The sequence below is a fragment of the Sinohyriopsis cumingii genome, chromosome 6, assembly GCF_028554795.1.
Source record: "Sinohyriopsis cumingii isolate HCF-2022 chromosome 6, ASM2855479v2, whole genome shotgun sequence".
Classification (NCBI taxonomy): domain Eukaryota; kingdom Metazoa; phylum Mollusca; class Bivalvia; order Unionida; family Unionidae; genus Sinohyriopsis; species Sinohyriopsis cumingii.
In genome coordinates this window covers 43452464-43475399 of record NC_142966.1, presented here as the reverse complement: position 1 = coordinate 43475399, position 22936 = coordinate 43452464, and the positions used below count along the sequence as shown (strand labels likewise).

At 33.7% G+C, this 22936-nt stretch overlaps 1 protein-coding gene across 1 annotated transcript; it reads right to left on the bottom strand.

The window, feature by feature from the left end:
* Positions 1-202: 202 nt before the first annotated feature.
* LOC149796812 (uncharacterized) lies at positions 203-5037 on the bottom strand. Its single transcript, XM_089960284.1, has 3 exons — positions 4973-5037; positions 1238-1540; positions 203-404 (listed from the first exon to the last, which is right to left on the bottom strand). Exons 2-3 carry the CDS (start codon positions 1537-1539, stop codon positions 278-280), a joined length of 429 nt encoding a protein of 142 aa, XP_089816410.1. The 5' UTR covers position 1540; positions 4973-5037; the 3' UTR covers positions 203-277.
* Positions 5038-22936: the final 17899 nt, after the last annotated feature.

Genomic DNA, 22936 nt, shown 5'->3' with positions numbered 1-22936 from the left:
ATAAATATAAGATAATGATATATGGTAAATTACAGGGGCAACGACACAAACTTTATCTGCATATTTTATTAGGTTGAGGTAGTTACTGATAAAAGTGCATGCAGTGCTAAACACATGATGCTGATATATTAGCATCTTAAAGACTGTATTAAAAAATTTTGTCTGATACAAAATATCTTTGAAGAAATATATTACACAGAAAGACAGGTGTAGCTTATTTTAATCTGAGGTAGTTAAACATCTCTGATGAAAATATAGGTCATCAGTTCTTCTTCATCTAGAATGAACTGAGGAAAAACTGAGTAGGTTCTTTCTTGAATGTGATATCCGGGCATTGATCATTCACGAGGCTTTCCTTGCTGCACGCAGTTGCCTGGTTGGTCGCAGCTTCTTTGGCTAAACCTCTGAAATTAAATTTTGAGGACACATTTAATATGTTCTCGTATTTTCTTATGCATATCTTTGTTTCATTTTCCACTGTAATTTTGTTTCAATCATTAAATAGACGAGGTAACTAATTATTTATTCTGCTATATACGTCGTAGATAACGAAACGCTTTATGACAGTAAGACGTTATCCGTTTACTTTGTGACGTCAATTATCCTCACAATGGGTTATCTCCTCACGGAAGGTTTACATCACCGTCACAACGCTATAGATCAAAATGCCCCTTGTGAAAACTGTATGTTTTGATAACTACATCATACTCAGTTTATATTTTCTGCGATCTTTTCTATGTAATGGCTATAGTGCAGATTGTAATGATTTTACCTAACACATACGAGGAAAAAAATCATGAATTCTTAGGTGGGGAACAGGGCTGAGGACATTACAGAGTAGCACAGGGCAAATGTCTGGTTATCGGTTTGTCATTGTTGAGTGGATTAAAATCTGAATGGCAAACGAAGACATATCTAGTCAATGCGATTACGTACTAATACGCCGAGACGATGGACTCAGATTATCATCAAAAAGAAAATTATATTAATCGCACGGTAGTATTTAAGCGTCAGTAAAATTTGCTGATAAATATTTTCGTCAAGAAAATTCTAGAAATGTCTTGTTGCTTTTAGACAAGGACAGTGTGCCGACAAGCAGTTGCAACAATTATCAGTTTAAAAACATGGTATATAGATAAAAGTATATGTATGAAGAGACCATGTAACTATAACATATAAGCCAGACAGAATAAGATGAGTGATTACTGCCATAGGAACATCAACATATTTGATATACCTGTAAAACTTTTCCTGGTTTCCCTTGTTGTACCATTTACAGTTGTGGGGATTCCCTTTGTACGTACATTCATAGGAGGACTTATTTCCGACCTTGCACTTGATCTGGAAGCCCCTAGTAAGAGTCTTCGTACCGCTACCCTGTTCATACCAACTACACACAGCCCCATCTTTGGGTTTCACGGTGAAATCTCCGCTCAGGTTAGATACGTCCCGAAAGAAGAAGAATTCTTCAAGGACGAACCCTTGGATCAGGCTCACTGTCCCAACGATGACACAGAAGAGCACACTTAATCGAGTCATGCTGGAAATGCAGGAATAAAGTAATAGCAATTAGATGTACCTAACTGACACAACTAAAAGTGTGTAAGTCACAGAGCAGCCCATCTTTACGTACTTCACATAGCAGTATGTCCTCAACAACATATCTGTCCTCGTTTATACCCATAATTTTCATCTTCATATCTTACTGTGCATAAGGACATATAGCCGTATATCCCAATACACTTATCATATACCTGTCAGGGGGCAGTATATCCTTATCTACTTACCATATACCTGTCAGGGGGACGTATATCCTTATTTACTTACCATATACCTGTCAGGGGGCAGTATATCCCAATACACTTATCATATACCTGTCAGGGGGCAGTATATCCTTATTTACTTACCATATACCTGTCGGGGGAAGTTTATCCCAATACACTTACCATATACCTGTCAGGGGGCAGTTTATCCCAATACACTTACCATATACCTGTCAGGGGGCAGTTTATCCCAATACACTTGCCATATACCTGGCAGGGGACAGTATATCCCTATCTACTTACCATATACCTCTCAGGGGGCAGTATATCCCTATCTACTTACCATATACCTGTCAAGGGGCAGTGTATCCCTATCTCCTTACCATATACCTGTCAAGCGGCAGTGTATCCATATTTACTTCCCGTATATCTGTCATGGGGTAGTATATCCCTATCTACTTTAATAGATATTCATCCATTTGAATGGATTCTTGTATATTTTCAAAGGCCCAATTACACTCGTACATCGTCCTTTTGTTGTGGGAAACAATGGTTCGATATATATATAATAAAAATAATAATAATAACTTCAGAAAATGTCAAAAGATATCTTCAGACAAATTTGCTAAGACTAGCGTTTCACTTCATATCATTATACACCATCACAAGCCTCTCCATATGTGTACGGGGTGGGTGGGAGATGACATCAATAAAATCAATGAATTAAAGAATTTAGCAAGTCATATTTTGAAACATGATGTCGCTTTGCTATTTTTTGTTTATTTATTTCTTTCTTCTTCTTCTTCTTCTTATTATTATTATTATTATTATTATTTGGTTTTTATTTTAAAGTCTCCAATTATAGACAGCAATACTGAGATTGGATATTGTGATTATCAAGACATCATTGAAACATTTTTTAAAACCTACCTTTATGAAATTCAGTCAATATTTCAAATATGTATGTTTCATGAAATAGAGGAACTGGCCACAGCATATATAAGATTCTTTTGATACATATACATCTATTTAATCTTATCATCGAATTATATACGTATGATCAGAAAAAAATCCCCATGAAAATATTCCTCAAAACTTTACTACAAGTGCTACTTTCACTGCAACCACCACTACTATGACTACTACTGCTGCTACAACTACTACTACCACAACTACTACTACTTCTGTAACGATAACTGCTGCTCATAAATCCATGTGCTGATCCCAATCAAGGGACATTGCCTTTATTACGAACTTGGCTGAATGACACTATCTATCCAAAGCCAGTCATGATCAGGAAATCTATCAGTCCGGTTCTCGTTCTAAAATACCTTTTAAAGAAAAGGGTTTACTCATATCAAATCTCAATATTCAGCACGTAAACCGAAAACTACGTGACTTCAAGGATACTTATTCAATAATCCTCAGACTATCATTGTAGGACTGCGAAACATTTCTTAATGATACTATTAATGATCACTCGGTGTCCATCGACGGTTTCCGTTTGCAAAGGAAGGATAGAGCGCAAGAAGGAGGTATAAATTAATTATCTACTGCTTCTAGTCTAGCTCAGAGGTTTTGTTAATGGGTGATCTAATATTGACAGTAATGACCAGCAGAATAAATGGAATGATATTCTACATAACATATATAACGTCATTCACTACCAGAGCCATAGAAAAGTTGATGCCATTGATCGATCACATTTATTATTGGCAATCTGAATTTATAATCGATACATTGGTTCCAATATATTCTGTTAGTGACCACTAACCAATCTGTGCCACAAGAAACAAGTTCTGGAACTCATTAAGAAAAAGCCCATTCGTCTATTAAGCACATATCATATATCCGTTTTCACGACAATCCCCTTTTCACCGACTTATGCTCTCGACAACTGTCAACCTACTTTTATACATCAACCTACTTTTTAAAATCAAGACCTTGTCAACCTACTTTTACAAATCCAGACCTTGATGTGCAGCGTTGGACTGCACTTTCTCTTGTAGTCCTAAATCGACATTCCCCAATTAAATGCAAAAGGATCAATTGAATTAGGCAACATGACTGTCCTAACTCTGAAATCAGGAAAAGTAATCAGACTACGTGACTTATGTCAGAAACAAAAAAACAAAAAAACAAAAAAATAGCACCACCAACCCACCACCCCAAGTAATGGAGGACAACTTTCAATCACTAGAGATAACAAAATGATAATTAAAAATATTATTAATAATAAATTGGACTGGAAAAATATGGAAACATTTTCGTAACTTCAATTAAAGTTCAAACGTTCATGATTTCTCTTCGGAATTAAAAACCTGCAACCTACTAGTAGTATAGGGCCATTAGATACTGCAAATGACCTCAATACCGTTAGAAAAGCATCTGATTTAGTAGATTGTGAAGTATAGGTGTAAAAACTCAAAACATACAATATCATTGAAAATTTGCTTGCTTGGTTTGATTCATCCCTAACAAGAAGGCGACAACGTGTTTCTTTGGCCAATGATATATAATCTTTACAATATGGTGAAAGCCGAGACCCTTGGGTTCTATTCTTGGCATTTTGCTTTTGTTCCTTGTTATCAATGATTTTATGAAAGATTTACCACTTTGCTACTGAAATTTACCTTTCCACAATTTACACTAGGTAAATCCTATGAGTGTCAATTCATTCCCTTGACCAAATTTTGAACAGGATGGTGATGCTGTTATACTGTCGTACAAAACCAACGAAATGCAATTAAACACAGAAGGTCTAACTATATGACATTGGTATAAAAGCAATAGTAAATAACTTTGAAGATATCATTATATTTGTTCAGGGAACTAAATTACATATCACTGAAAATAAATAACGTTTCGGTGTGGTCATTGACAGACACTTAGCATTGTGTGAATGGCAGTGATACTAATCAGAGTCAGATAACTACTTAACTAAACTCTCACAACGAGTCACTATAACTTTTAGAAGATAAGGTTATCCATTTAATTTACAGTGGTCACCTTTTAATCATAGAGTAAAGTACATTAAATTGGTCTTGATATATAAATATTTTCATAACAGGATTATACAATATATCATTGATCTCATAATCCCAGATTATGTGTCGAATATGATAAAGTTAAATACCAAGTTTTCAAATACTGTTTACGCAAACTATCACCTTAACATTAATAATATACAATTATAATAACTTGCTTACCTTATCCTTGCTTGAGATATCTGATCTGATCCTATATTTTGTAGGTTATTTTATATACCGGGGACCATATCTTTTCCGGTAGACCTCTTGATGACGCATTTTGACACCGTTTGCAAGGCTTGACATATTCATCCAATCAGACTCAACAAATATCACATCTCTTATTATCTCTGAAATTCTCGTTATTATAATTTAATACATGAGTAATACATCTGGGTGAATTTAGAGATATGAATCCAGATAAAAACTTGAATTCTTTGCTGAAACATTGAACTTTTTTGTCCTCTTTTTATTTGCTGTTCTAAATTTTCCAGTTTTTAGTGTTGAACAGTCTTGCCTTCAGATGGCGAAGGAACATTCATATTTACTAGACTTTTGACGCTCATTTAAAATGAAGAATGCATAGCATGATGGGAAGGCATTCTGACATTCATATGATGTCAAAAATAGTCTTTGTTGATTCCTTGCTACGTCATTGGTTGATACAATAAAAAGAAGTCTGAGCTCTATTTGGTGCTCCGATTGTTAAAGAGTTTATGACGGTACTTTGTTTAAAACAAAAGACGAATGATATTTACATACAGTTCAAGGACCATACTCTTTTATTGCAATCAACACATGATCTTAACATTTGCATCTAATTTTGACACAAATGCTGCAAAGTGAAGTTTTGGTTATTTACATTATCAGGTTTGTTGTAGTTGGTTTGACATTCTAATTTAGTCATATTGAAACACTAGTATTTCGTGTGGTTCTTGAATACAGTTTATTTATGGTTAAAATACACTTTTTGTAAGTACCTGGTCTACAATTTATGTACCTATTAATTGATCATATAAGAAGAACGATCATACTAGTTATTGCTAGGCTTAAACATTTTCCCCGTGCACGTGGAAAGGACTTTGAACCCTCGGGCTCGAACGTTTTCCACGTGCCCGGTCATATGTTTGCTCACATCATATAATGTATGATCTATACATTAAAACATCCTACGGCAGTTTGGAACACTTGTAGTTTCATTTTCTTTTACAAAATGCAGTAATTGTTTAAATGAAGAATAATACTTTTACCAATATGCAGTATTTCTTCCCTAAAGCTGATACTATTGGGACCGACAGTTAACATCTTTTATGTAGATGGTCAGTATAAGGAGATTTGTTATTGGTATTAATTGGCCTTATTGGGACCCAAATATGTTACCAGTAAAGGATGGATGCCGGTTTACTGAGGGATCGATCTAGGAAGGTTTAGTTTTATATTCTGACAGGCTCAATGTTTACATGTCAATTCATTCTAAGGTAAATTTTTATTGATATTTGGCAAAGAGATCCAGTGCCCAGTCATCTGGCTGATATATAGCAAGCAACTCAAGCATTTGCATATTAAGCTAACCGAATGAGAGCGACAAAGAAAATTATGTTATGTGCCTGCCGAAACGAGACTTAAAATGTAAACAAACTAATTTTCTTATGTGATTCGAACCTTATTCCTAGCGTCGATATACAAAGTCAAGATATTTGACATATGGGCATAATATTTCTTTAGTTTCTGTCTGTCTGTCTATCTGTCTTGTTGCGACTCTTCCTGACAGGCCTGTAGAAAATAGGTTGTAGGTTTTCAAAACTAATGGCTCTTTGCTGACACTCGTACAAAGAAGAGACAGAAAAAAGACAGGAAAGAAAGAAGAAAAACGCGAAAGAAAATGTATGGATTAGTTTGAAAAATCTAATCTTGAGTTTTGAAATATAAGGCAAGGATTTCCAGAGACTTTCCATGGGAAATGACATCTTGAGGGGATCGATCCTGTCATAAAGCAGTAACTATTGCCGTCATCTAACTCAGTTTAGCAACAGTAAGTGCCGTTTCTGAAATAAACTGTAACAGAACACAATATATAATCGTTTTCGCTTAGGAAAATTAAGTGAAAAATGTATATTGTGTAGTAACGATATATTCATCTAACCTACCTATGAAGAAAAAACTACATTCAGCAAAACAAATCCATCTAATCATATAGTCAAATAGTCGTCTCCGGAAAATAGTTCCTATTTTTTCTGAAGTAACGAATATCAGTTTCTGAGACTGTTCTTGGACGGATCATGTCAAAAACCTTGCGTGAACACGTAATGGTGTGATCAATACAGTCATGAAACTAATTTCTACAAAAATATTATATAAGACCAACTACAGATTTCTGAATTGAAGTGTAAGTGAAAACAGTATGTTAAAAAAAGCGCAGAATCTCATTTGTGATTCTAAGGTCACACCAAGCAATGTAATACAAGTCAAAATATTAAACATTGGGCATAAGATGTTGTAAAATGTTCTGTTTATTTTATTCCTTCTTTCTTTCTTTTTGTTGCTTTGACAACTTTTTGCAGACAAATTAATTGTTGTATACTAGAAAGCATACTCTATAATTATACTGAAAAATAGTTGCTATTCGGTGACACTGACACAAAGAATTATTTTTTTGTCTCTCTGTCTCAGATACATATACAGCTAATTAGATAAATATAAAGAGAACCAGTATATATATCTCATTCGGTTTCAGGGAAACGGAAGCTGAATAGAAGACAGAAAAGGACAGACCAGAAAAAAAGATATACACACCTTTGTAAAGTCTTTTTTTTTAAAGCCAACCACCTTTATTAGAATCTAATCTTTGCATGTAAGTCATAAACTTGATTTTAAATCCATCACACGTATTCTTGAAATCTGGATACAGTTTACAGTCATTTTACCAATTATTGTACAATCGTATCATATAAATGTAATTCATCCATCCTTGACATATATAAAAAAGGTACCGAAAACATTACGTTGAATTTGAAAATAAGTTATAGAATATTTTTTTGGATCAGAATAACTGGTTATAGATTGAAGTATCTCCGGTTATGGTCCTTATCATCCGTCAATATTTCAAACTTTCTGATCCCCTTGGTCGGTCCAGCGGTATGGGTTCGTGGCGGATTTTCGTTCGGGTTTAGATAGTTGGGTTTGGGAGATTAAAGTAAGCTTTTGCTGTTTACGTTGTAGTGGGAAAGGCCTATTTTTCCTAAACTTGTTTGGGAAAGACTGCCCCATGGCAAACAAAATTGCTCAAGCATCCTTGCTGAAAAGTCTTCTGTAGGAAGTAGATAATGTTTTGTTACATTATAGTATCATTTTAATCATAGTGGAATCTCTATATGATAGATGACCACATCCGCCATTAATGGAAACATCCGCCACAGATATATTAAGCTTTAGGTTTGGGTCAGCTACCGATGTTCACCTCTGACATATGTGGGTTGTGAAATTTGACTTCTTGGACCGTAGTATGATCAACTCAAGATTTGCTTTCGTAGTACATACGATATGGGACTTTGACCTGAAAACTTTAGGCGGCAGGGGATAGTTTCGTAAATTGGCCGATGTCAGAATTTTTAACTTAAGGTTATGGTGTGACTTTTTCAGCTACTATTGTTTACTAATTAAATATACAAATATATTTGTGAACTAGGGGTTTTGGACTTGTGTTGTTATTGAAACTGATGTGAGGCATATACATCTCCCATAGATATTTAGTAGTATGTAGAATGCGAAATATCATTAGTCGGCTAGGAAGAAGAGCTAGCCACCCCCACCCCCATCCTCCATTGCAGTAAACACGGGGTTTCGGAATAAGCAGAATATCTCAAAAACGGCTTGGATGGCAATTATTTTCAATTGCATCAGCCTGTTAGTAAACAATGTTTAACAGAATTATCCCCCGGAAAAGGGCTTGTGTTTGCACTGTGAGCATCACATGGTGTCAAAAATGACCGTCGGACGTGCAAAATGCAGGTATAAATTTGGGATTGGGATGCATAAACGTCCTTTCCTATGAACTGCTATTGATTTATCTGGTCAAGTGAATACAGTTCTTATGTTTTGATTTAATATCCAAAACTATGAACCTTTATGACCTCATTTGTGTATTGTTTTATATAAAAACTTGTATACTAGGAAGGTGAATGAGGAATTAAATTTGTGCATAATAACTGACCCTTGCATCCGAAAATCAGTGTAAAGACATGAAAGAGAAAAATATTATCCGTGGAGTCCCTAAATAGCGCTGAAATTCTGAGCATATACACTGAAGTTTATAGCATTTACCGTTGAACTGTGTGCGTTTTTTTAGAGCCAAAGATATTAATGCTGATTATGCGAGCTATATAGAACCATACTTCTTGCTCGAGTAGTTCCTTGCTATTTGATTGGTTTGGGATTTTGTTTCCTTAATTTTGTTTATAAAAATATCAAACACACCCCCCCCAAAAAAAAAACCATGGAAAATAATGTGCACAACTATGCGAACACATTTCGCGAGCATACTTTTCGACAGAATGCCATGCAATAATAGTATTCCTTGATTTTATAGACTGACTCAGAGTTTGTGTAGAATAATTAGGAACGGTAATAAATATTGCTTGAAAATGTCTTTTTTTTTTGCTACTTAGAATTATATTAATTCAAGCAAAAGCAATACAGACATAGTTAATTAAACACAATAAATGAACAAACTAGAAAAAGTATTGATATTTGGCCTTTTAGAAACTTGTGCATTGTCCGAAAAATCATGGTAATTAAATGTCTAGATTTGATTATGAATGTTCCTTTTATTATAGAAATCATAGAAATATTCAAACGATTTTTTAAAGTTCCTTTTGATTGGAAATAGTGACAAAATAAAAAGGAAAATTCTTTTCATTGTCTATTGTTACGACACTTATGGTCTTAAACTAAACAACATAAATAAATGAAAACCAGCAAGTTTTGTAAAATTCAAAATATAATTTATTTCCCTAAAATACAAAGAACTTCTCCTCCACTCTTAATTCAACCTAGCATGAAAAGATCGTGCAAACGATGTTCATGATAGTGTTATAATACATAAGAAAGGATGGAAACGTGATCCTGAGCAGTATGACTTAGAGTGCTTATGGACTGAACCATCACTTACACACTTACTAATTCTGGTAAGTCTATTTATATAAACCTCTGAATGTAAATAACGTCTATATTTCGATGATGATCTATATTTCAATGATGGTCTATAGTTCGATGATGGTCTATATTTCAATGATGGTCTATATTTCGATGATGGTCTATATTTCAATGATGGTCTATATTTCGATGAAGGTCTTTATTTCAATGATGGTCTATATTTCAATGATGGTGGTCTATGTTTCAATGATGGTCTATATTTCAATGATGATCTATATTTCAATGATGGTCTATATGTCAGTGATGGTCTATATTTCAGTGATAGTCTATAATGATGGTCCATATTTCAATGATGGTCTATAATTCAATGATGGTCTATATTTCAATGATGGTCTATATTTCAATGATGGTCCATATTTAAATGATGGTCTATATTTCGATGATGGTCCATATTTCAATGATGGTCTATATTTCAGTGATGGTCTATATTTCAATGATGGTCCATATTTCGATGATGGTCTATATTTCAATGATGGTCTATATTTCAATGATAGTCTATATTTCAATGATGGTCCATACTTCAATGATGGTCTATAATTCAGTGATGGTCTATATTTCAATGATTGTCTATATTTCAATGATGGTCTATAATTCAATGATGGTCTATATTTCAATGATGGTCTATGATTCAATGATGGTCTATATTTCAATGATGGTCTATTTTTCAATGATGGTGGTCCACATTTCAAGAATAGTCTATATTTCAACGATGGTCTATGTTTCAATGATAGGATATATTTCAATGGTGGTCTATATATGAATGATGGTTTATATTTCAAAGACATTCTAGTTTTCAATAATAGTCTATATTTTAACGATAGTTTATATTTCAATAATAGTCTATATTTCAACGATTGTTGTCTATATTTCAATAACAGTCTTTATTTCAAAGGTGGTCTATATTTTAATCAGAGTCTATTTTTCGATGATAGTTGGTTTATATTTCAATGATTGTGGTCTATATTTTAATGATGGTTTATATTTCAAAGTTGGTCAATATTTCAATGTTGGTGGTCTGTATATCAATGATGGTGGTATATATTTCAATAATGATTGTCTTTATTTCAGTGATTTTTTATATTTCAATGATGGTATATATTTCAATGATGGTCCATATTTCAATGATAGTCTATATTTTAATGATGGTTGTTTATGTTTCCTTGATAGTCTCTATTTCGATGGTGGTATATATTTCAATGATGGTGTCCTATATTTCAATTATGGTGTCCTATATTTCAATGATGGTGGTCTGTATTTCATTTGTGGTCTCTATTGCAATGATGGTCGTCATTAATTTAATGGCGGTCTATATTTCAATGGTGGTCTATATTTCAATGACAGTCTATATTTCAATGATGGTCTATATTTCAAAGATGGTGGTCTATATTTCAATGATGGTCTATATTTCAATTTCAATGATGGTCTATATTCCAATTTTAATGATGGTCTATATTTCAATGATGCGATATATTTCAGTTATGGTCTATATTTCAATGGTAGTCTATATTTCAATTATGGTTTATGTTTCAATTATGGTATATATTGGTCTATATTTCAATTATCGCCTTTATGTCAATGATGGTGGTCTATATTTCAAATTAACCGATAGTATATATTTCAATTATGGTCTATATTTTAATGATGGTCTATATTTCAAGGGTGGTCTTTATTTCAATTATGGTCTATATTGGTCTATATTTCAATTATGGTCTATATTTCAATGATGGTGGTCTATATTTCAATTTCAGGGATAGTCTATATTTCAGTGATGGTCTATATTTCAGTGATAGTCTATATTTCAATGATGGTCTATATTTCAAGGCTATTATATATTTCAGTGATGGTCTATCTTTCAATGATGGTGGCCTATATTTCAAGTGTGGTCTAAATTTCAATGATGGTGGTAGATATTTCTACGATGGTCTATATTTGATTGATAGTCAATATTTGAATGATTGTCTCTATTTCAATTTCAAGGATGGTCTATTTTGCAATGATGGTCCATATTTCAATTATGGTCTATATTTAAATGATAGTCTATAATTTAAGGATGGTTTATATTTCAATTATGGTTTATATAGGTCCATATTTCAATTATGGTCTTTATTGGTCTATATTTCAATTACGGTCTATATTTCGATGACGGTGGTCTATATTTCAATTTCAAGATGGTCTATATTCCAATTATGGTTTATATTGGTACATATTTCAATTATGGTCTCTATTGGTCTATATTTCAATGATGGTCTATATTTCCATGATGGAGGTCTATATTTCACTTTCAACGATAGTCTATTTCAATCATGGTCTATATTTCCATGATGGTCTATATTTAAATGATGGTCTATATTTCAGTGATGGTCTATATTTCGATGATGGTCTATATTTCAATGATAGTCTAATTTTCAATGATGGTCTATATTTCAGTGATGGTCTATATTTTAATGATGGTCTATATTTCAGTGATAGTCAATATTTCAATGATGGTCTATATTTCAGTGATGGTCTAATTTTCTATGATGGTCTATATTTCAAGGCTATTATATATTTCAATGATGGTCTATCTTTCAATGATGGTGGCCTATATTTCAAGTGTGGTCTAAATTTCAATGATGGTGGTAGATATTTCTACGATGGTCTATATTTCAATGATGGTCTATATTTCAATGATGGAGGTCTATATTTCACTTTCAACGATAGTCTATTTCAATGATGGTCTATATTTCCATGATGGTCTATATTTAAATGATGGTCTATATTTCAGTAATAGTCTATATTTCGATGATGGTCTATATTTCAGTGATGGTCTATTTTTAAATGATGGTCTATATTTCAGTGATAGTCTATATTTCGATGATGGTCTATATTTCAATGATTTTCTATATTTCAATGATGGTCTATATTTCAAGGCTATTATATATTTCAATGATGGTCTATCTTTCAATGATGGTGGCCTATCTTTCAAGTGTGGTCTAAATTTCAATGATGGTGGTAGATATTTCTACGATGGTCTATATTTGATTGATAGTCAATATTTGAATGATTGTCTCTATTTCAATTTCAAGGATGGTCTATTTTGCAATGATGGTCCATATTTCAATTATGGTCTATATTTAAATGATAGTCTATAATTTAAGGATGGTTTATATTTCAATTATGGTTTATATAGGTCCATATTTCAATTATGGTCTTTATTGGTCTATATTTCAATTACGGTCTATATTTCGATGACGGTGGTCTATATTTCAATTTCAAGATGGTCTATATTCCAATTATGGTTTATATTGGTACATATTTCAATTATGGTCTCTATTGGTCTATATTTCAATGATGGTCTATATTTCCATGATGGAGGTCTATATTTCACTTTCAACGATAGTCTATTTCAATCATGGTCTATATTTCCATGATGGTCTATATTTAAATGATGGTCTATATTTCGATGATGGTCTATATTTCAATGATGGTCTAATTTTCAATGATGGTCTATATTTCAGTGATGGTCTATATTTTAATGATGGTCTATATTTCAGTGATAGTCAATATTTCAATGATGGTCTATATTTCAGTGATGGTCTAATTTTCTATGATGGTCTATATTTCAAGGCTATTATATATTTCAATGATGGTCTATCTTTCAATGATGGTGGCCTATATTTCAAGTGTGGTCTAAATTTCAATGATGGTGGTAGATATTTCTACGATGGTCTATATTTCAATGATGGTCTATATTTCAATGATGGAGGTCTATATTTCACTTTCAACGATAGTCTATTTCAATGATGGTCTATATTTCCATGATGGTCTATATTTAAATGATGGTCTATATTTCAGTGATAGTCTATATTTCGATGATGGTCTATATTTCAATGATGGTCTATATTTCAGTGATGGTCTATATTTCAATGATGGTCTATATTTAAATGATGGTCTATATTTCAGTGATAGTCTATATTTCGATGATAGTCTATATTTCAATGATTTTCTATATTTCAATGATGGTCTATATTTCAAGGCTATTATATATTTCAATGATGGTCTATCTTTCAATGATGGTGGCCTATCTTTCAAGTGTGGTCTAAATTTCAATGATGGTGGTAGATATTTCTACGATGGTCTATATTTGATTGATAGTCAATATTTGAATGATTGTCTCTATTTCAATTTCAAGGATGGTCTATTTTGCAATGATGGTCCATATTTCAATTATGGTCTATATTTAAATGATAAGTCTATATTTCAATGATGGTTTATATTTCAATTATGGTTTATATAGGTCCATATTTCAATTATGGTCTTTATTGGTCTATATTTCAAGTATGGTCTATATTTCGATGACGGTGGTCTATGTTTCAATTTCAACGATAGTCTATTTCAATGATGGTCTATATTTCCATGATGATCTATATTTAAATGATGGTCTATATTTCAGTGTTTGTCTATATTTCGATGATCGTCCTGGACTTCGCCAATGTCGCAAATTGCGATTTTTTTTCCTTATTGGCGACGAAAATATCCCATCTGGCGATTTTTTTGGCGACAGACTTTTTGGTTATTTAATTTGTACATACAATCATGGATTTGGACTGGATACATTAAAAGGGAGAACGAAAGGAAGCCACAAACTTGACTAAGCAATGCATTGAAATCAATCTGTTACACAAATGATCCTTTGTTTGTATTGACAACCCCATCTTTACAGTGTATTGTTACATCATAATCCGCTATGCTGACATCTGGGCTGAGTACTGTATGCTGTGATACTGTCAGTCATGCTACCGAACTATACCTACAACTGACCGACTTCTGAAGACGCGAATAGAACAGATACAATTAATTGAATGGCTAATCCTTCTGTTGTTGTTTTTTTTTTACATATACCAATATAATAGTTTTGCTGAACCTTCATAGAAAACTGATAACCTTTGAAGTACCGACTACTGCGTATAAATACAAAGCAAATGGAAAAAAATCTCAGTCACAATTATATCTGTCGCCAGTGCAGCATTTTACTCATTGATCTTTTCCTTTTGCCATCAATCCATGTTACGGCTGCAGAGACTTAAACTCCGCAACAAGAAATAGCACAAAAAAAACAGTTTTGCATAATTAGTAACAATTATTTATTTCTCAAAATACAGGAGTGAAAGAATCCCTAAATTGGGTGTGAATTTATGCTTATATATACGGTCTAATATTGCCAGGTGTTGACTCATGTAAGTTTCATTCGTGGGAATGGAGATCTTTGCTTGTCGAGAAAATTTATACAGCATTCAGTGATCATTCTTGGGATTTAGGAAACAATTCACTACAAGCTTTGTGAAGCTAGCCATAAGGGGAGGGGGGCTGCTGAGAGACTACTGGTGTCACCTGTCAGCACTGTAGACTGTGAACGTGTAAGATGAACCTCATAAAAACTGACATCAGAAATAAACTCTGCATCTCATCTCTCGAGAATTTAAAGAGAATCAGCATGTACAGGTGTGAAAAATTAGACTTTGAAACTGCATTCAACAAGTGGGCAGCCCTAAAATCGCGACGGATCTTCATGTAACACTGTGTAACATTTTGTTAATGCTTGTTGTAATTAGAGTATTAACTACCCATCTTTTGTAATTTTCATTGCCTGTTACATTAATAGACTAAATTAACACTTGAAAAAATGTACACTACTTGATCTGGCGACACTTTTTGAAAATTGGCGACCAAATATTGAGGTTGGCGATTTTTTTGGCGACAGCTTTTTAAAAGCCAGGACCATCCCTGGATCATGATGGTCTATATTTCAATGATGGTCTAATTTTCAATGATGGTCTATATTTCAGTGATGGTCTATACTTTGATGATGGTCTATATTTCAGTGATAGTCAATATTTCGATGATGGTCTAATTTTCAATGATGGTCTATATTTCAGTGATGGTCTATATTTTAATGATGGACTATATTTCAATGATGATATATATTTTAATGATGGTCTATATTTCAGTGATAGTCTATGTTTCGATGATGGTCTATATTTCAATGATGGTGTATATTTCAATGATAGTCTATATTTCAGTGATGGTCTAATTTTTAATGATGGTAGTCTTTATTTCAATAATGTTTGTCCACATTTCAATGATGATGGTCTATATTTCAATGATGGTCTTTTTTCAACGATGGTCCATATTTCAGTGATGGTCTATATTTCAATGGTTTGTCTATATTTTAACCATGGTCTATATTTCAATGGTGGTCTATATTTAAATGATGGACTATATGTAAACGATAAAGACTATGCATATTTCTTTTGCTACGGGGATACAATATATAAGTGTAGCTGGCGAATTTTTCTTCAGTGTGCTAAATTCATTTACACGTAAAAAATGAAATTACTATGTGGTAAGCTTTCCCGTCGTCAATGCATTAAGCGGCCTTTCATTTCACTAAACGCTTTTCTTCGTTGCTAGATATATTACTTGATTAATAATGTTTAATTCTCAGTGGGGGTTGGGATCCTTTCTTACGTCAAGATGTTAGATACCATGTCCCTATTTATGTGATATTGAACTACATAAATAAAAGGTGACTCTTTTCGAAACCATTATGGATATAAGACATGGGCGACATGGGCGACATCCACTACCGACTGCGAATGTACGAAATGTGACAATATTAAAACCATGCAAAACTGTCACTGACCACAAAACCGTGATATCTAAGCAATATATTTCGAACATAACTGTTAAAGTTGAACCAATTGACCATCCGTGGATCACATCAGCAATCCAATGGTCAATACATAAGCTTATGAGAGCCTATCGAGATACTAAGCATGCCCTCTAATTGAACAAAACCTTCGTTGCCTGAGGAATGAAATAATCTATATTTTTAATAAGTCAAACAGCTACATACTGACGAATTAATATAAAAGCTAAAATGTAGTATTTGTAAAAAAAAAATATTTTTTCATTATTCCTCACAGTACACATGATATTCCATACTTTCAATATGATTGTTTGATAATTATCAAATACGCTGACAGAGATGAAGTATTTTACGACTTTTTTTTACAGAAGAAATTGTTCTGGATGAAACACATATTAATCTTCTATATATACCTTTTTATATGCAGATTTAAGTTTCAGTTTTTCTATAGAAATAACGTTTGAAGAAGTGCAAAACATTCTCAAAAGTCTGACTACTGGTAAGGATTAGGGTCTCAGTGGTATAAACAACTCCATTCACTTGAGGTGGGAAATGGACTCTCGCATCCATTTTGTTCACTCATAACCAATCTTTCAGAGAAGCAAATTTTTCAGACTCATTAAAATAAGTTAACGTTTGTCCGATTTTAAAGAAGGGTGATTACCCCATTATATCTAATTACAGTCAGTATCTCTTCTCAATACTGTGTCCAAAGCTTTTGAAACCATGGTTTTTAAACAAGTATTTAACATTCTGGCTTAATCTAGATGATTCTACAGTTAATCAATTAACACATTTTTGATATGTTTTTCAAAGAAGAAGATACAGTTAAGAAATTCGATTGTGTTTTGCATATAAATGCAGGAAAGCATTTGATCATGTGTGGCATAAACAAAAGCATCTTCTAAAAGAGTTTTGTTTTAGCATCCGTAGAAACAGAAAACAAAGAGTGTTGGTTTTAGAGTGGATATGTATTTCATCTTGCGCGCTCAAAGGATCTGTTTTACGGCTCTGCTTTTTTTATTTATTTTTTTAAAAACTTTTGTATTGTACATGATGGCAGATGATGAAGTCTCTTTGTAATTCTGGATATTAATGTCATGACCTAAACTCTGACTTGGGAAAAAATCTCTCATTTGTCAAATAATTGGCCTGTATATTTTAACTATTCTACATTTGAATCTCTGACAATTTCTAAGAAAGTTATTATAACCCGTCTATCCATGGCTACATAAGCTCACTCAGAGAATTGAGGACGTTGATTCGTACAGACGTATAAAGGATTTCTCTCGAATACTGCTCACAGATCAAGCAAAATGACTATATAAACGGAAAGGCATGGTAAAAATTAATGAAATGCCTAAACTCGCATATAAACTTCACAGGAAAGCTATAGTCATACCAAAGATGCATAAAATGATACTAACAGCTGCCTCGGTACGCGCTCATCGTTAAGAGGTTAGTGTTAGGACTGGTCAGCCTGGTGTTAGGATAATGTGACTGGGTGGGACATCATGCGTGTAGCACGTGTAGTCTGCTGCAGGATGCCCTAATGCTTGACTCACTATAAACTGCCACACTGCAGACATCGTAGCGACATGAATGAAAAATTGTTAAAGCTACATCGAAATCAGAATCACACACACACACACACACACACACACACACACACACACACACACAGACACACACTAAAGAAAGTCAGTAACCTGAAATGTTTCATGAATACCGGAAAATGCTATTTGGTCCACGTACTGGCAATACACATCATTCTTTCAGATACCCATATAGATATTGAATATCACTTTTGCCATGTCCAGTTTAGATCTTGTAATTATATTAACAAACAGAAGACCTAGTGCAAACTTACCAGCAGTATTGATTCTGAGATAACAACAAAACACAAATGGTAGTATAAGGTTGCCAATAGTTTGAGAAGACCCAAATGTTTAGTACCGTTGATCCCGGTCGAAATGCTTCCATCTGTAGCAGATTCCCATCAGCTAAAGCAGGTCTTATTACCAAGTTTGTATCCTTCTACGAGTAAGATACGTTTTTCCATGTATATAGACCACTAACTACAGGGATCATTTGATGTGAAAATTCTCCTTCAGCCCCGATGGCTCAGTTGCATTCTACCGCTAAAAGCCTCAATCTCATCCTTAACCTTGTATGTCAGTTGGCTGTAATTAGTAAAAGGAAAGAATTCGCAAGCAACTGTTGTGGCGTGGACGAGAAATGTGTTTACGACTTCCAGATGCTATTTATCACCAGAAAGTGTGTTTGAATCAACATGAAGGTTAGATGTATCAGTCACAACTTCGAAGACTTGTATTTTACGTGGTAGACTGTGTTACCTCCCTTATACAATTCTTTCAGCTAATTGTTTTTCATGTAAGCCAATTTGTATTCCGCAGAATGTACCAAATATATCTCGTCTATGTTGTATTAAATTCAGGTATTAGTAATATAATTATCGGTATTATTAATTACAATGCAGTCTAAAAAATGACTGACCAAGATAATGAATGTTTATTGTCAGCGAACAATAGCGCGACTGAAATCGCTCCTTTCAGACAGGTCTGTCTTTGAAGTGCCTATGAAAAATAAGTTGTGTTAAAGCTACATTTCCTACAGTCTGAAAAAGTGTCACCGGAATTACCAATAGTTGCACAATGAGTATGCGACCATTTAATTTGTGGGTAGAGGTTGGGTGGAGATTACCAGGGCTTTATTTCGAACGATGATTTTCTTTTCATCAGAGCATTGATATTTTTTTCAAGCTATTTGGTGTTCGACAATTTTAATTGAAAAAATAACATAACCAGGTTCCCGCTCACCACTACACCCCCTACGCCCATCCCACCCCACCACCAAACATTATTTGCTGTATTACAGAAAAGAATGAAGAAAGAAAAGTGTTCGCTGCCTTGAACATAGATTATTTTCTAGGTCATGGGACTTATTTACCTTTAAAGATCTCCAAGATTTGTTCTCTTATTTTTAATTCAAAGATGATTTTAGTGATTTTGTAAACTGAAGGACTCTACTTTGCTTATACAAGGAACTCGCACGAGACACTCAAGATGTCACATCTCTGTGACATCACAGAACGTGTGTTAGTACACACAGGCTTTAATTTTGCCAAACTTCAACGCAAACATTACTGCAACGGCAAGTCAAACCAAGACCGACCCCAACGATTCAAGTCTCTGCAGACATTGGCACAGTTTGTCTACGGTAAGACGCTAAAGATGAGTTTGTGTTAGCATGAAAGTACAACAGAGTTGGGCCTTGAACATATATCTGAAGACATAGAATTAAGTACTGACCCTAGTTTTTTTTTCTGACAAGGCACCGATGACCAGAACGATGATGTTTCGATTCCCTTTAGTAAACCAGACAATAGTTTTCTGATGAACGAATAATTGTTTTATCATCATATTTATTATTATTATTATTGAATTAAATATTGGAAACCAGCGGAAGAAAAAAATCAAGAGATATTATTATTATTATTATTGAATTAAATATGGGAAACCAGTGGAAGAAAAAAACATCCAAGAGATATTCCGTGCAGCTTGATATACTATCTTTTGTCTAGGTTAAGAACTCATACACGTCACAGTGCAAGAAAGCTACATGATGTCATTAGATGACAGGCATCACACACATAACCTTAACAAACGTCAGTCGACTGCATTTAAGTTTAAATTTGGCATTGTGTCATATTATTCAACACCTAGAACAACGAATGTATCCGTTTCTTTGACATCAAAATTGAAATTTGCATTGTAGCAGTTTGATAAAATGTTATTGCCAAAGTGAGACCCTAATTATGCTATACAAAGTAGATATAACTGCTAGTAATAATGTTTGCTTCAAACTTATTTTATTCTTTTTAATTCAAGGAACTTCATTTTCATACACCCACCCCATCTCACGAAAAGGTTTCGTTGCTCTTTACTAAGACATTTCAGCGGATAGGCAGGTTAAAAGGCACGCACACTTTTCTCTGCCAACAAAGTACAAATTCCTTGCAGTATTTGCGGCAGGTTTACATGACCCAATTTTAATATATTTGTTGACTGTTGATTTGTTCCACCTCTCGGTGCAGTCTTCTGAATTTTCTTTCGTGGTCTGTCAAAATCTAATGCTAAAATAAAGTTTCTTCTAATATTGTTTTTGTAAAGATTGTTTTTTCAGGACTCCATTGACCGCATATACAATCAATGGTGACAAAAGAATATGGTGAAGCACGGACCATTGAGAAAAAATAAGGTTACTGAAACTCTGTCTAAACACATTTTGCAAATGTTTGTGACAGTAACTAGTTCATTTGTAATCTGATAGGAAAATATCAGTAACAAAGTTTGTTCAGGACAAACACCGGGACTTGCGCTAGTTCAGTAGTTTAGGCGCTGGATTCGTGACTAGAAGGATGATGTTTCGATTCCTACCAGCGGATCAGCCAGAATCCATTGCCGTGGTGTGTCATTTTCCAAGGTACGTTGTTATACATATCTCGACACGAAGTGTTTCTGTGCCATAAAAGACCAAAGTAACACAAACCAAATGAAGACGACTAACGCCAGCTACTCAGTACTTAGGTCTGCGCAAGTCTTCTTTATCAGTCTGTTTCCACAACAAAGTATGCAAGCATTTCCTTTTTATACCATTGTTTTTGTTTTATTCCTCAGCCAGTATAATGCTTTCCTTGATTCGCTTCCACAGGAGCATTATATTTAGAATAGTGCACAAGGTCGATTTTTAAATCCACATTTGTATGTTAGTGGTAACAATTCGTAGTGCCTTACTAAGCAGTTTTAGCTATGTTTTCTTTTTCTCTACCTATAGAATTTCGAAGCCTTACTGGACAGCAGGTGGTTTATTTAGAACTCCACCTTGAGGTTTATCTTTTTGTTTGCTGACTTCATAATTGTCAGTGGATTCTTGATACTGCCTTTGTTCTTATTGATTTTCTTCTTCTTAATAATAGTAATAATAATATAATGCGGAGCATTATAACTCATACATCCTTGATCGCGAGACCTATGTAGGAAGGTAGATAATGTTTTGTCAAAAGGGATCGACAATAAATAGAACACAACTCAGTATGAACATCCTTAATAGATATAGAAATTGTAAGATTAGACACTTTTCTTAACCTCGATACGTGGATCGGAAAACTTATTATATTTCACTTCATGTATATACAAGTGCTATGCTTTCTTCAGATCCGTTTAATGAAAGATTAGAAGTTCTGTTTTAAACATTTTTCATTGCAGTTGCTCGTAAAACGCAACAGCCTCCGTGGAATAGAGTTCTTCTCATTTTTTGAAAAGTGAAATTCATTATCAAACACTGCGATTCAGTAAAGGTGTTCCTTACACATGAATTTATATTTTTTTGTAGAAATTATTCTAACTAGTTCAACAACAAGATGAAAGCGTTATCCTATTCACGAGTATTTAAAGTTAATTTTGTATTCAAACCTTGCATTTGGCAATGATGGTATCATACGACATTCAACTGAGACCACGAACTTGGCAGATAAATTGAAATCTGATACCACACTGGATCAAAATCAGCCAAGATGCACATTTATGCTTCAGTTTTGAAGCAGCTACATAAACAGCAAATTTATGAATAGGTGAAACATTTGTCATCTTTTGAAATTATCTTTCTTCTTAGTTAGTTAATCATTTGTTATTTCATAACATTTTAGTCCCTAACGTTCTATAGAGATTCCGAGGAGTCAAGAATGTTAATTCAGAAGAAAGTTGTATAGTATATACCATTCAGTTTCCACCGTTGTTTACTGTCACATAATTCGTTTCCCTTGCGCTTTGTTAATTTGCCGCGCTTTATATTTAGAATCGTTAAGAAGTCGATTCCGAATTCCATCTGGATGAAAGTTGTAACAATTCTATCTGTCTTGACCAGGGACATTATTTGTATTTCCACTTTCCTCATAGAGCCTCGTGGCCTCGTTAGACAGCGGTGATTGCTTTTATACAGTTCTACCTCGATGTGTATCATACCATAAGCAGTCTGTTTACTTTTGTGAGACACTTCATTGTTTCTTCTGATTTCGTGGAGGGATTTATTTTTCTTGTTGCTGCTGTTATTATTATTATTATTATTATTATAGTACATGTATCATTTTATAGTCAGCTTCCATCTTTTCGAGGACGTGTTTTAAGGCTTCTTTTAAATTGTCAATGACCGGATTTAAAAATTCG